This window comes from Perognathus longimembris, chromosome 13, assembly GCF_023159225.1.
Source record: "Perognathus longimembris pacificus isolate PPM17 chromosome 13, ASM2315922v1, whole genome shotgun sequence".
Classification (NCBI taxonomy): Eukaryota; Metazoa; Chordata; class Mammalia; order Rodentia; family Heteromyidae; genus Perognathus; species Perognathus longimembris.
In genome coordinates, this window is record NC_063173.1 from 53113774 (window position 1) to 53129276 (window position 15503).

Sequence of the window (15503 nt, forward strand, 5' to 3'; positions counted from 1 at the left end):
TAAGTTTCAGTGGCCTTTTTTTATACTGGAGCCAAACTATTTTGACAACATCCATCCTATTCCCTCCACCCATATTAAGCTCTCCTTATGCATCTACATCACATATTTGTGTTTACCTGCTGTAGAAAAAAATGCACGGAACATGATCAAAGATACCAATATCATAATACAATTTAGGAAAAAGCTAATCTAAAGAGACCATAAATATTCACACTCAAGTGTTATGTTTCTGAATACAGTATTCCAATTCCAGATAGTAATTAGGTCACCTCTTGACACTGAACCTACTTTCGTTTTAAAATAAGAAACAGAGAGAGACTATAAAAAGAGGTCATCTAGGCTTGAGCATGCCAAACACTAAAATGTAAAACTCTACAGATTATCTTGCCTTGAAAATTATCTTCATGAATGCACTCTTGACCTCTTTGTTCCTCAGGCTGTAGACCACAGGGTTGAGCATGGGGATGACCATGGTGTAAAACACGGATGCGATTTTGTCGGTGTCCATGGAGTGACTGGAGCTGGGCTGTAAGTACATGAAGATGATCGTGCCATAGAAGATGGAGACTGCGGTGAAGTGGGAGGCGCAGGTGGACATAGCCTTGTGGGTCCCTGCAGCTGAGCGCATCTTTATGATGGAGATAAAAATGATCATGTAGGAAATCCAGATAACCACAATGGAAAAAAATATGTTGAAGCTACCTACACAAATAAGGACAAGATCATTAATGTGCCTCTTGAAGCAAGAGAGAACCATGACTGCCGGAAGATCACAGAAAAAATCATGGACCACATTGGGCAAACAGAAGGAAAGGCTGAATATGTTCGCAGTGTGAATGAAGGCATTCAAGAAACCACAGATGTAGGAACCTATCACCAGACACAAACACACGCCTGTTGTCATGGTGGTGGCGTAATGGAGAGGTTTACACACTGCCGCATAGCGATCATAGGCCATGGAAGCCAAGAGATAATTTTCTGTGGTAGCAAAGGCTGAGAAGAAGAACATCTGAGCAGCACAAGCATTGTAGGTGATGGCCATGTCTCCGACAGTGAGTCCAGACAAGACCTTTGGAGTGACAGCTGAAGAGTAACAAAAATCCACGAAAGACAAGTTACCAAGGAAAAAATACATGGGAGTGTGGAGCCGAGAATCCAAGATGATTAGTAGAATCATTCCCACATTCCCAGTCAGAGTGATGACATAGACAAAGAGGAAGGTTATTATGAGGGGAGTCCGCAGAGCTGGCTCACCGGTGAGTCCCAGCAGGATGAACTGTGTCACTCTGCTCTTGTTCTCCATTAGTTGCTTCTGGTGATCAGTAGATTCTGTAGCATGAGGGACAGAGACATAATGATGAAGAGTTCAAATGAAGAAGTACAGTATGAATCACTTCATGGAAAAAACAGTTTTTGCACCAGGACTCTGAAGAATACTTACGTGATAATAAAAAGCTACCTGACATTGAATCTGATAGATCAATGGGTAGTCTATGTAATTTAAATGTGCATGCATCTGTTGAGGTAAGCAATTTCATATTGTGACATGCTGATTTGTTTCAGTGGAAAATGAACCATATAACTTGTCTAGAGAAGTTCACACACACACACATACACACACACACACTGTAAAGGTGATGCACAGATGGGTTACTAGGAGAGAGCAAGGGAAAGGGTGACACTATTAAAAAAGAAATGCACTCATTACCTGTCTTATATAACTGTAACCCCTCTGTATATCACCTTTACACTGTGTGTGTGTGTGTGTGTGTGTGTGTGTGTGTAAGGAACTTCTCTAGACACCTTGGGTGAGCATTCACTCTTTCTATCATTAATAGGATGAGTTTGGAGAAAAAAACTAAAGTGCATTATAAGCTTGTTAATTTATTTAGGACAATATCTGGGTCCTTTATATTTTCATTTTAGTAACTTCTTTCGTTTTTGTTTCCTAACCTCCTATAACAGCAAAAAGATGTTCTCTGACAACTGTGTAAATTCCTATGACAGAAACATTGACAGATTCTATCAATGTTTCAAGAAAACCACTGAATATCTCATTCATCCTTTAAGTAGGCCACAGTATGTATGCTTGACTTTGTATAAATGACACTTCACACTAATAATGTGTATGTATACAAAAGATGATCAGTATGTTGGAAGAGAAAAATACAACCAATTGAGAAGAGTTAATTGGACATCGTAGAAACAACCACGGAAATTAATAGTAAGTATGACCAGAGATACATTCTCCATCAGGTTGTACCTAACATATGCCAAGTTCTTCAAGGCAGAAATAAGTAGAAAAAGGGGGAATCCACATGAATCAGTTTCTAAACTTACCTTAAATTATTTCTGTTTCATCTGTAATCACAGCGACTTGGGAGTTAGAAATCAGGAGGATTGTAGTCAGTTCAGGCACAAAGTTTAATGAGACTCGTCTCAACCAAGATACTAGGCATGGTGGTCCCACTGCTTAGGAGGAATAGATAGAAGGGTTGCTGTGCAGAGCCGGACCTAGCCAAATAAATATGAAACTCTATATTAAAACAAAAACCTGTAAAGCCTGGTGGCATGGCTCAAATAGTTGAGTATTGCCTAGCAAAGATAAGGCCATGAGTTCAAACACCTAGACTACCAAAACAATCATTTCTGTCTCCTCACTACCAATCTCTAACACAAAAATAATAATATAATATTTGTCACATATTCACACATTGTGCCTGTAAAAAAAGGAAGAGATGTCTATATGTACCTTGTATGTAGATTGCCAAATAGATGCCTTTCGATATAGTTTTGAATCATGGTGCATTTTTTCTGACCATTGTTGAGACTCAATGCAAATTCATAGACCAGAGGAAGGACTATTTTTTAAATGAGTTTCATTCAAATGAAGAATAATGACCAATGAAGTATGGCTTTATTGTATGCCCCCTAATGTGATGTGGAATTGTATGAGGATTTTAAAGTGCAATCTGGAGATAATTATACAGACTTGGAGAACTCTGGAGATTTCTCTTGTGACCATCTTCACCTCCTGATGCCACCTTCTGGGGAAGAGGCAATTAAAACACCTGTGGGGATCATTCTGGTTATTGTAATGGGCACACGTTTTTGTGTTATTTGTCATCTCTTCATTTTTTTTTAAAAAAGAATCCATTTAGTATATAATGCCCACGCAGTTAGGCAAACACTTTCTTAAGTATGTAGTTCTAAAATTTTTATTAAATTCATGATCAGATAAACCTCAGCAAGATTCAACTAAACTATGTTATTATTGTTTCTTCAGCCTAGAGCCCTAAGAATAAGGAAAATTGTATTCAGTGTTTTGACTTTCCCATAGCGGGCTTAATCCTGGAATACGTGTTCTTTGATTGTAACATACTTACCTAGCAATTAAGATCCATCCTTATTGTTAGAAGCTTTTATTTACTGGAGATTTGTATGCTATTACATGAGCAATAGAAATTATTTTGATTGTGCAATTGAAGAACGTATGAACTCATTATAAGGTTGTGTTATTATAAAGGGTGCTTTAAATATTGGCTGAAGAATTTTGTGCAGGGTTCTGTTTTTCCATCCATTAAAGTGTGTTGTGTGGGTATCAGGTTGATTTTGCAAATGGCAGTTTTTATTTATTCAAACAGGAAATTGCCAAACAGCTACTTTCTGAAAGTAGCTACTGTTTAACCTTCCATCAGGAATCAATTCAAACTTGCACATTTTAATCCATATTTCATGCTGAATATTTTCCATTATTATTTTTATCTTGCTTTCATTTTCACTTACACTTGAAAATCATTGCTAATTCTTCTTCAACATGTATCTAGGTTACCATCACAGTTGAATGTTAGGAGCTTGTTTTCTTCTTGCAGGAAAAAGGGGGATTAATTCTTTCATTTGCACAGTGCATGCCAGTCCTCACTGCTCAGTTGGCTTATCTCACCATCTCAGTTCAAGACGTATGGAGCTTAAACATTGGGTTTGTGCATCTAGTTTGCGTCACTAAATTTAAGTTTTCTTTGAAGGAGAAAATATTGCCTTGTTATCTAGACTGTTAGGAGGGGTTGTAGGGAGGTAATATGATTATATATAATATTATATATCATATAATATACATTACATATACAATACACATGTATAATATATTATATATAATATATATTTATAATATTTGTGCAGCATAGGTGACAATATTAGTACTACAATAATCCATCTAGTTTCCTATATCTTCCATCCCCAATTTCACCAAACAGGAGAGTAACAGATATGCATTATGGACTGTGGAGAAAATATTTATTATCATCATCGTTATCAATATTAGTACTGTTGTTACTACTATAAGATTTCTTATAGTGTTTGCAGCGCCCTACAATTGTCTTCATTCCTTCCATGGTAATCACTAGGATTCATTTTCTGATAGGGGTTTGTATAGATGGTAATTCCTTCACCAGCCAATACACTTAAGAGACACCACATAGAGAGAACTACACTCTCCTATGCAAACAGTGCAATATGCTGGCAGTAGCCTAAGAAATACATCTGCAGGATGCTAAGGCCCCCAGGAAGCTGAAGAACGGCCCCAGGACTAGAGCTCTGAATAGAAAAGCAAATAAACGTTTTGTGCACAGCAATAGTATGCCACGGCGATGGTGTTCATCGATGCAAGATTCGTCTGGATAATTTAGCGAGTTATACATGCAACTACTAGGTGGATTTTTTTGTTTGTTTGTTTTTTTAATAACATAGACCCTCAAAGTCTCAGGTTAAAGGTTTCAAAGGGCCTTTTAATGCAGAGAAATGGAAAACACACAAACATACCAACAGAAAATTCTTCCAGAAATGGATTCATTCCTTCTCTGGGAAATATATCAAAGACTTGCAGAACCTAATGAATGCAGAAGAAAGTGATTTAGAAAAATATTCATCCGAAAGGAAAATAGAGGAAGGAAAAACTTTGATCAACAAAAAGCCTTGAAAATGAGCTACGGTGTTTTGATGAAAGGCAGGTAAAAATGTAGGAGGTCAGGCCTCCTGGGAGGAAGCAGGTCATTGATACATGTACCATTGGTTCTGTCTTGCCCTGGTTCCTTCTATCCTGAGGTACATCTTGTCTGAAATGGAGTGAGCTGGTTTTTCCCCACCACCTACTTTCTGCTATGAAGTTTCAGTCTCACCATTATCTAGAAAAATCACAGTGGGGAAAAATCCCACCTATGTAAACGATGTGAAAGAATCTGAAAATATTACACTTACATTGTATTAAATGAAATCATTACGTGAAAAGGACGTTACAGATATACACAATGTGGGAAAGCCTCGAAATATTCCAATTCATTTAGAGATTATCTTTTTTATTTTTTATTATCTTAAGTAAATGTACAAAAGAGTTTCCATTTAACAAAGCAGGTTATGAATATAATGCACCTTGATCATGTCACCCCTTTCAATATTCTCACCCATCCCTTCCCTTCCTTCATTCTACCTAATTTTGTAGGATATACATTGAATTTTTTGGGTACATTCTTCCCCTCTTCTTCTATTCATTTGTCTATCCTTTTCCTCTTCACCCCATCCCATCCCTTTTCAAGTACCTGCTTCCTGGTCTAAGATTTTTCTAAGACATGCAAAAATGCACAGTAGACAGAAACTCTGTGTGTGTCTGCAAGTGTAAAAGCCTTTACATGTTCCAGTTCCTTTCAAATAGGTTTAAAAAAAAACTCACAGTGGAGAGAAACATTTCTATGTAAACAATGTGTGAAAGTGTTCAGTCATCCATGCTCCTTACACCAACCAACATGAAAAGACTCATATAGAAGAGAACTCTATGGATATAATCCATGGGAAAGCAATAATTTCACTTCCTATTTTAATGAGAAAGTTCTCATAATAAAGAGCAATGCTAGATATAGAAAGTAAACAGGCCTCACTGTCACATGACCTTGGTAGCAGTGATGCGAGTCTAACAGGAGAAAGACCAGGTCTGGGTTCAGTTCATAAATGTTTATATAAATATGCATTTGCATATATAGTGTTTATTGCTATACAAACAGCATGGTGAAAAATTGACTAGACGGGTTGTCCAAATGTTCTCAGCACAAATGAGGGACAAGGTAACAAACAGTATAAGAAATGTATCCAATGCCTAACGTATGAAACTGTAACCTCTCTGTACATCAGTTTGATAATAAAAATTTGAAAAAAAAACAACAAATATAGAAACACACACTGATATCTAATCCCAAGAAATTCAAAATTGTAATAAATGGTATTTCCATTGTAGTCAATGGTTATAAATATAAATAATACATATACATGTAATATATTACTGCATTTATCAGTGACATATTTTTTTCATTTTTTAGTATATATTAGGTATACCATATGGGTTTTTCAAGATATATTTTCTTTTTTCTTTAGGTAGTCATACAAGAGTTGCCATTCAACAGAGCAGTACCTCTTGATCAATGTTACTCCTATTAACATTCTCACCCACCCCTCCAACACTACCCCTTCCTTCACTTTTCTTCATTTCTAGGTTATGTACTGAATTGTTTGCCATTTAACACAGCAATTGATACATACAACACATCTTGATCCATGTCATCCCTTCAACATATTCAGTCCCCTTTTCCATCTACCCCTTCCCTTATTTTTCTGTTCTGTGGCCTATACAATGCATTCTTGCCTGCTTTCTATTCATTTTTTCCAATTATTCTTCTACAACTCCCACCCCCACAAGTATCCATTTCTTAGTACTCATTGTATTGGGCTTTGACTTAGTCTTTCTACAGAATGATACTGCTTGTGTTATCCATAGATTCTATTATACTTCAGTTAATTCATTTGTAACTACTTGGGTGCCACCCAGTGTTCTTACTTTAGACTCAGTGTTCTTACTTTAGATAGGCACATTGTAGTTACCACTAATGAGGGAAACCAGGCACCTGTGTTTCCCTGGGTCTGGCTTATTTCACTTAACATAATCCTTTCCAGGTCTTTCTGTTTCCTTATGAATGGTTCAATGTCATTATTTCTCATGGGTAGAATTCCATTGTGTATATATATCACATTTTCTTGATCCATTCATCCATTGAGAGGCATCTGGGCTGATTCCCTATCTTGATGGTGGATAATTGTTATTTCTAATGTAGTCAAAGCTTATAAATATAAGTTATATAAAAGTAATATATACATATATATGTTACTGCATTTATCAATGACATTTTTCACCTTTATTTCTCAGTTTCATTAAGTGTACCATATAGGGTTTTTATGTACTATTGCTATACTTGTCTTTAATATAATTTCATTGTATTCACTCCATCTGTCTCCCTTTTAACACTTCCATTCTTCCTCTTTTTTCTTCTTTCTTGCAGGTTTTTGTCTTTAAATAGTTATACAAAAGGTTTTCAACTCAATATGTCAATTAATGAGTACAATGCAGATTGCTCAATTTTACCCCTTTCATTATTCTTAAAGTAGGTATTTCTATATTCTTTAGTAAATAAACAAAAAAACCAAGTCAAAATGATATTGTTATTCTTACCCTAGTTAGAATAACTCTTATCAAGACGACATAAATAAATGTTTTGAGCATGCAAAGGGAAATAAACCCTATATATTATTAGAAGAAATATAAATTGATTTTTCAACTATAGTAATCAGTATGGAAGTTCTTTAGAAAATAAAAATAGAATAACTATTATCTAGAAAGTCTCTATCTGTGTACATATAAATAAGAATCACAGTTTACTACAGAGATCCCTGCATATCCATATTTATTCTTGCATGTTTTCTATACAGACACACACAACCAATGGATGTTTTTATTTACTCATTTATTTTTATTATCTTTTTTATTTTATTTATTTATTTTTATTTTTTTTGGCCAGTGCTGGGGCCTGGACTCAGGGCCTGAGAACTGTCCCTGGCTTCTTTTTGCTCAAGGCTAGCCCTCTGCCACTTGAGCCACAGCGCCACTTCTGGCCATTTTCTGTATATGTGGTGCTGGGGAATTGAACTCAGGGCCTCATGTATACGAGGCAAGCACTCTTGCCACTAGGCCATATCCCCAGCCCAATTTTTATTATCTTTAAATAGTAAAAGGGGTTTCCATTCAACATGTCCATTTGAATAGACATTTGCAAATGTCTATTGACAAAAGAATTTTACTTGAACAAAGAAAAAGAAAACAATTACGAAGTTTGTAGGAAAATGGATAGAATTGAGATAATTATATTAAGCAATTTAAGTCCAAACTTACAAACATAAAAAATGTATGGTTTCTTTCCCCACAAAAATATGTGAAATATATAACTGGAGATATAACAGGAGTAAAGCAGAGATCACAGGCTCTGCTGGCTTACTATGCCTGTAGTTCTATAATTGGGAAGCTGAGATCTGAGAACTGTGGTTCAAAGAGAGCTTGGGCAAGAAAGTCCATGAGACTCATCTCTAATGAGCCACCAAAAAGCTGGAAGTGGAGCTGTGGCTCAAATTGTAGAGCAGTATCTTTGAGCTAAAAAGTTCATGGACAGTGCCCAGACACTGAGTTCAAGCCCCAGGATCAGCTCAAAAAAAGTAGCACAAAAGACAAAAACATCCTGTGTAAATTATGTACTTTTATTCAATTAAAAATAAATAATGATTCTTAAATGCTAGACTATTGCTGTTGATCAGGGAACAGAAATCAATGTATGTCTTTATAAGAAGATATTTGTTAAGGGTTGAATCTCAAATGATTCTGAAATCTGAGAAGAGCCATAATGTATTCCAGGTAAATTGTAGAACAGGAAGGCTAAACAGTACAATTCACTCTGATGTCAAAGACCTGAGAAGTGAATGGCAGTGAGGTATGGCTAGTGTAAATTTTAATAACTTGTACTAGACCAGTGGTAGAATGTCTCAGATATCCAAGAAAAAAATAGATATCCCAGTTAAGAAAGAGAAAGAACTGTTCCTTTCTCCAACCTTTTTGTTCCAACTGGCTACACCTCGAAAAATAGGTCAATAACCTTTATCACTGAGAAGGCCTTTGTAAGTCTATTGATTCAAGAAGTTCTCTCTTTTAGAACTATTTTGACAGAAAAACACATAGAAACTATTCTTATTAGCTATCTGAGTATCCCTTTATCCAGTTGATATGTATAAACCACAGTATTAATTAGATACCCCATATTTCATTCTGGAAAATCTGCCACAAGCATTTGCTTATACCCTCAGTAGACACATGCATTTTAGAAACCCTATTTGTGGGCTTCTCTCTACATTTGATTTACATATGTTTGTATTTAAATGTCATTTAAAAATCATACATAAATGATCAACTATAGAAATATCGCTCATAATTTTTTCACCAATAGACTCAAAAATATAAAACATCACTCTGATTTTATGTTTCTGAATATGTGTTTTCCTTTTCCCCCAAAAGAATAGACTATGGCAGAGCTTGTAAGTGGATCATAGCAGCACTTGAATTAGCATGGATTTTAAAAATACTAAGTGCAGGGAGCAATCTGAGAGGGAAGCATCGATGTAAAGAACATATCAAAAAGTTAAAGTTAAAATCATGAAAGCTATCTTGCCCTCAGAATAATCTTGGTGAATGCGCTTTTGACCTCCTTGTTCCTCAGGCTGTAGACCAGAGGGTTCAGCATGGGGATGACCATCGTATAAAATACAGATATGATTTTTTCTGTGTCCAAGGAATGACTAGAGGTGGGCTGTAAGTACATGAAGATAATTGTCCCATAGAAAATGGAGACTGCAGTGAAGTGAGAGGCACAAGTGGAGATAGCCTTTCTATAGCCTGCACCTGAGTGCATCTTTAGGATGGTGATAAAAATAATCAGGTAGGATATGACAATGACCACTAGAGCAAAGAATATGTTGAAGCTGGCCACATAAATAAGAACAAGATCATTGATGTGCCTGTCAGAACATGAGAGAACCATGACAGCCGGGACATCACAGAAAAAGTGATGGACTACATTGGACCCACAGAAGGAGAGACTGAACGTGTTTATGATATGGATGGAGGCGTTCAGTAAACCACAGGTATAGCAGCCTATGATCAGACACATGCACACCTTAGTTGTCATGGTGGTAGTATAATGGAGGGGCTTGCACACCGCTGCATAACGGTCATAGGACATTGAAGCCAGGAGGTAATTTTCCACATTTGCAAAGGCTCCAAAGAAGAACATCTGAACAACACATGTGTTATAGGTCATGACCTTGTCTCCCCTCAGGAGCCCAGCCATGACTTTAGGAGTGATGACTGAAGAGTAACAAAAGTCCACCAGAGACAGGTTACCGAGGAAGAAGTACATGGGGGTGTGGAGGCGAGAGTCCAAGACAATCAGCAGGACCATCCCCAGATTCCCAACCAGAGTGACCATGTAGATGATGAGGAAGATGATAAAGAGGGGGACCTGCAGGTGAGGGTCACTGGTCAGTCCCTGTAGAATGAACTCTGTCACTTCTGTCCTGTTCTCCATTGCATTTTCCTGACAATCTCCAGATGTTCTGTAGCCATGACATAGGGGAATGATATTATTAAAAAAACACAGCATAATTGAGGCTGAAAGTTATAATCAGGACAGATTATCCGCTTTCACTGTAGCAACAACTAGTACTTCAAGATTTTGCAAGAAGAGCATGGAAATGAAACCCATTTTTGTGGACTCTTCATGTATAAGGTTACCTATTATTAATTATTGTTATGATGATTATTTCTGGAGAATTTTAATGGATCATCTACAAGATGTCAAAGAATATATGCGTAAATTAACTGAATTGTGAATGATTGTCATGTGTAGTCAAATCTGCCAATTCGCTTCTTCCACGCTTAGCAAAACTCAGTAATGGTCACCTGCCAAAAATGGCTAAAGGTAGATACTATAGATGTCACTGTATCCTCTAAGTAATGTTTTGGGAACAGATTAAAATTCTATTCAAGCATGTTAATACTTAAGACACTTTTATAGTTCAAAAGTGGCCATTTCAATATTCTGTGTTTAGTTTTCAATTTTTTTCCTTTCTTTTCTTTTTCTTTTGTTGGTTTCCTAACTTTTTATGATAGGAAAACATGCAGTAAAACCAGGTAACAAAAAAGAACAGATATTCCACAACAGTTCTATTTGCCTTAATTTTTGTTCATATTTTGCCAAATAATCATGATTATTTAATGATAGCAATGTCTACATTTTTTCTAAACATACACCTATGTGTTTCAGAAAAAAACATTGATGCCATCTCTCCCACTTCTTAACCCATATTCACTTCTCCTTTGCCCTTTAATGAAGTATGCTTGTTAGTAACAATGGATATCACATGCAGATGCTTACCAGTTTATTAGAGGAGAAAAATCCTTCAATCCAAGCAGTCTAAAACTGTAAAATCAGTCACCTGATACTATAGAAGCATGATTTGAGGCACCCTCTTTTTCAACTAGTCAAAATGTTGTACCCTCTCTGAGGTGGGGGAAAATGGCAGAAAAATTATTATCATAGATCAGATTCTAAGCTTATCATGAAGTTCTTTCGGTTTCATGGAATAGTCCCCTGCCATTGCCCACCCCCCCACCCTCATTTGCAGAGCAAACACAGTAAGGCAATATCTGTCATGCCATTGAGATGGTGTCTGTAAATAAACAGAAAAGAAATTTCTGTGTAAATCTGAAGAAGCCTGTGGTACAGGGTTGTTTATTATTGTTGTTTTCCTAGTTTGTTGCCCTTGACCTTGGCCACAGGCTCAAACAAAGCAAGTCCTCAGATCACAACAAGGCCTGGATTTACCAACCACAAATATCACTCATGTGAAAAATAATAAAGCCTGGTGAGGGATGGCCATGGATATATCCGCTTAAAAAGATGTGGTGTACGGTCATAATTAGGTTGTCAGAGGCTGATACCGAAAGATCTGCAGAGAATTTTAAAGTCTTGGGGAGAGCTCTAGAGATTTTCCCTGTGAGACCATCTGGAACTCCTGACCCTGCTTTGTATGAAAGCAGCAATTAGATCACCTGTGGGGATCAATTTCATTATCTTAATATGCAGGCATATTTTTGTATTATGTGGCATTTCTGGTTTTTCAAAATATTCTAGTAGATGCTTTACTTCTATTTAGTGAGACCCATATTTTCAATGTACAGTCCTAAGAATATGTCCACTAAAATTCATAAGAATTTTCAAAAACTTTTCAGAACTGTCTAGTAGTTTAAATTCCCACAGTCTGTAAGGCTTTCTCTTTTTTTATATCCTTCCCCATGATAGTTACTATCATTTTGATAAAGTCATGCTACTAGCATTAGGAGCTACCTCACTGTGGTTTTGATTTGCCTCTCCTTGATAATTTGTGATATTGCACACTCTGTGTGTGTGTGTGTGTGTGTGTGTGTGTGTGTGTGTGTGTGTGTGTGCTAGTCCAGGGGCTTGAACTCAGGGCCTGGAACCTGTCCCCAAGCGTTGTTTTTTTTTGCTCAAGACTATACCACTTGAGCCATAGCTCCACTTCTGGCTTACTTGATAGGTAATAGCACATAATAATCTCACAGTTTCCTGCTCACCATGGCTTTGAACCAAGAACCTTTGCCATGCACAATTTCCTACATAGGTTGCCATGCAGAATTTATCTTGTTTGTTGTCATTCACCTTTTCTATTTTTGTGTTTATTTACTGGGCATTGGGGAATATTCTTAAATAACACACACACACACACACACACACACACACACTACACCTACACACACACATTCTATTGCAATATCCTGAAGCATTTGCTTTTCTTTCTTCTAGGATTTTCATAGTTTTAATCTTACAGTTCTCTTTATTTAACTTTGGGTTGCTGTTTGAAACTAGTGAGCTGTAGTGACAGTATGCAGCTATGTGGATCATGTGGCACACAAGAGCATGTGGATACATATAATTCACCTACAGTACACTACAGACAGCAGTGAAACCCTTTGACAAGCAACAGACAATTTAACAAAATGAATATCGAAAGGCTGGAATGTGTTTTCAATGGGTGGAAGGTAGTCAGTGAGAAGGCGAAGATGAGTAGAAAATGGAATCCAAAATGGGTGATTACAGTAAAAAAATTCATCTCACACATGTGGGAAAAAGCGGGAAGGATATGACTGATATGAGAAGTGACGGGTGGGAGAGGCCAAGAGAAGAGATCACTGTAATGAAGATGTGATATATATATATATATATATATATATACATATATATATATATATATGGAAATGTTAACTTATAACCCTCTTGTAAACTAAAAAAGAATTTTTTTGCCAGTCCTAGGGCTTGAACTCAGGGCCTGAGTACTGTCTTTTTGCTCAAGCTTAGCACTCTACCACTGGAGCCACAGCACCACTTCTGGCTTTTTCTACATATGTGGTGCTGAGGAATTGAACCCAGGGCTTCATGCATGCAAGGCAAGCACTCTACCACTAGGCCATATTCCCAGTCCCCCAAAATAATTTTTAAAATATCGATAGAATGTGCATAGACACATGAAGTTGGATTTATTATGAGCGTGGACTCAGGTGATTGTCAACATCATGAAGCCTTGTCCTGTGCTATCAGAAAGGCAGCCATTGTGATCCATTTTAAGATCTGATTCATTTTAAGGCCTGAGAATCAGGGTGGTGAGATGGGACCAGAGTCCATCTTGGGAAGTAGGAACCTGAAAGTTGGCAGTTCTGACATATGAGAGAGTAAAAAGGTATGTCTCACCCTTTGCAGACTTTATTTTTCATAAGGTGAGTTCTCCATGTGGTTAGAAACTAGCCACTCCCATTAATAAAAAGTCTTATTCAGAAAGTCTACTCCTAAAAATAGAAGTTGCTTTTGGAGCCATTCACACAGCTACACCTGTGAAATTAATTCACTACTTATCCGGGTAACTTCTTTTTGGTCAGTCATGGGAATTGAACTCAAGGCCTGGGTGCTGTCCCTGAGATTTTCTGCTCAAGGCTAGCACTATACCACTTTGAGCCATAGCTCTACTTTCAGTTTTCTGGTGGTTAGTTGGAGATAAGAGTCTCACGGACTTTCCTTCCCCAGGCTGGCATCAGAACACAACATTCTCAGATCTCAACCTCCTGAGTAGCTAGGATTACAAGAATGAGCCACCAGGCCTGACTCTGGGTAACTATTAATCCAGTCAAATTACCCCATAAATGTAGCCACCATGAACAGGCACATTGCATTCTGGCCAACATTCACATCCATTTATCTGTGTCCTCTGACGGCAGTTACATGAACTTCCTCTGTTTGGGGGCTACTTTATGTATTTGCATATGCAAACTATCAATCGCATGAGAGAAAAAATGATTTAGGACATCAGTACAGTCAGTAAAGGTTTGAAGAAACAAAGCTGTCATATACTTGTTTTATATACCTGAACATAATATTAGCTTCATTCAGACAACAAACAATTGCAGAAGTAAACACGGCACTTCAGAACCTTGAATTTAGTTCAGTTGTTAGACTATAACTCATTACAGTGAAGAGCTGAGAGACTAATCTACAAGTATTGTGCCTTTTAAGAAATTAAAGAAACAATCAAGATTGTGTTCTTTTGAAAACTATCTTTGTGAATGCGCTCTTGACTTCCTTGTTCCTCAGGCTGTAGACCACAGGGTTGAGCATGGGGATGACCATTGTGTAAAACATAGATGAGATTGTGTCCGTGTCCATGGAGTGACTGGAGCTGGGCTGCAAGTACATGAACATAACAGTGCTGTAGAAAATGAAGACGGCAGTGAAATGGGAGACGCAGGTGGACACAGCCTTCCCAAGCCCTGAAGCCGAGCGCATCTTCAGGATGGTGATAAAAATGATCATGTAGGATATCCAGATTACAATGAGAGCAAAAAAGATGTTGAAGCCAGCCAAATAAATAACAAGCAGTTCATGAGCATGGCTATCTGAACAAGATATAAACGTGACTGCTGGAATATCACAGAAAAAATGATGGACCACATTGGTCTTACAAAAGGAGACACTGAATGCATTGCCAGTGTAGATGCAAGCATTCAGGAAGGCACAGCCATAGCATCCTATGACCAGACATGCACACACATTTGTTGTCATGGTGGTGGTGTAATGGAGGGGCTTACACACTGCTGCATAGCGATCATAGGCCATGGAGGCCAACAGGTAATTCTCCGCAGTTGCACAGACTGCAAAAAAGAACAACTGGGTAGCACAGGCATTGTGGCTCATGACCTTGTCTCCCATAAGGAGGCCAGTCATGACATTGGGAGTGACAGTAGTAGAGTAACAAAAATCCACCAGAGACAGGTTACCAAGGAAGAAGTACATGGGGGTGTGGAGACGAAAGTCTGAAATAATCAGTCCGATCATCCCCAGGTTCCCAAACATGGTGATAAGGTAGATGAAGAAGAAGATTATGAAGAGAGGGCCCTCCAGGTGTGGGTCATTGGTCAGTCCAACCAGGATGAACTGCTGTGTCTCTCCTGTCCTGTTCTCCAT

At 37.5% G+C, this 15503-nt stretch overlaps 3 protein-coding genes across 3 annotated transcripts; all 3 read right to left on the reverse strand.

Moving 5' to 3' along the window:
• Positions 1 to 379: 379 nt before the first annotated feature.
• On the reverse strand, positions 380 to 1303 carry LOC125361453 (olfactory receptor 5B3-like). The gene has a single exon (XM_048359939.1). It carries the CDS (start codon positions 1301 to 1303, stop codon positions 380 to 382), a length of 924 nt encoding a protein of 307 aa, XP_048215896.1.
• Positions 1304 to 9575: 8272 nt separating this feature from the next.
• Positions 9576 to 10499, reverse strand: LOC125361451 (olfactory receptor 5B2-like). The gene has a single exon (XM_048359937.1). The coding sequence runs from the start codon at positions 10497 to 10499 to the stop codon at positions 9576 to 9578; it is 924 nt and encodes a 307-aa protein (XP_048215894.1).
• Positions 10500 to 14570: 4071 nt separating this feature from the next.
• On the reverse strand, positions 14571 to 15503 carry LOC125362592 (olfactory receptor 5B2-like). The gene has a single exon (XM_048361412.1). The coding sequence runs from the start codon at positions 15501 to 15503 to the stop codon at positions 14571 to 14573; it is 933 nt and encodes a 310-aa protein (XP_048217369.1).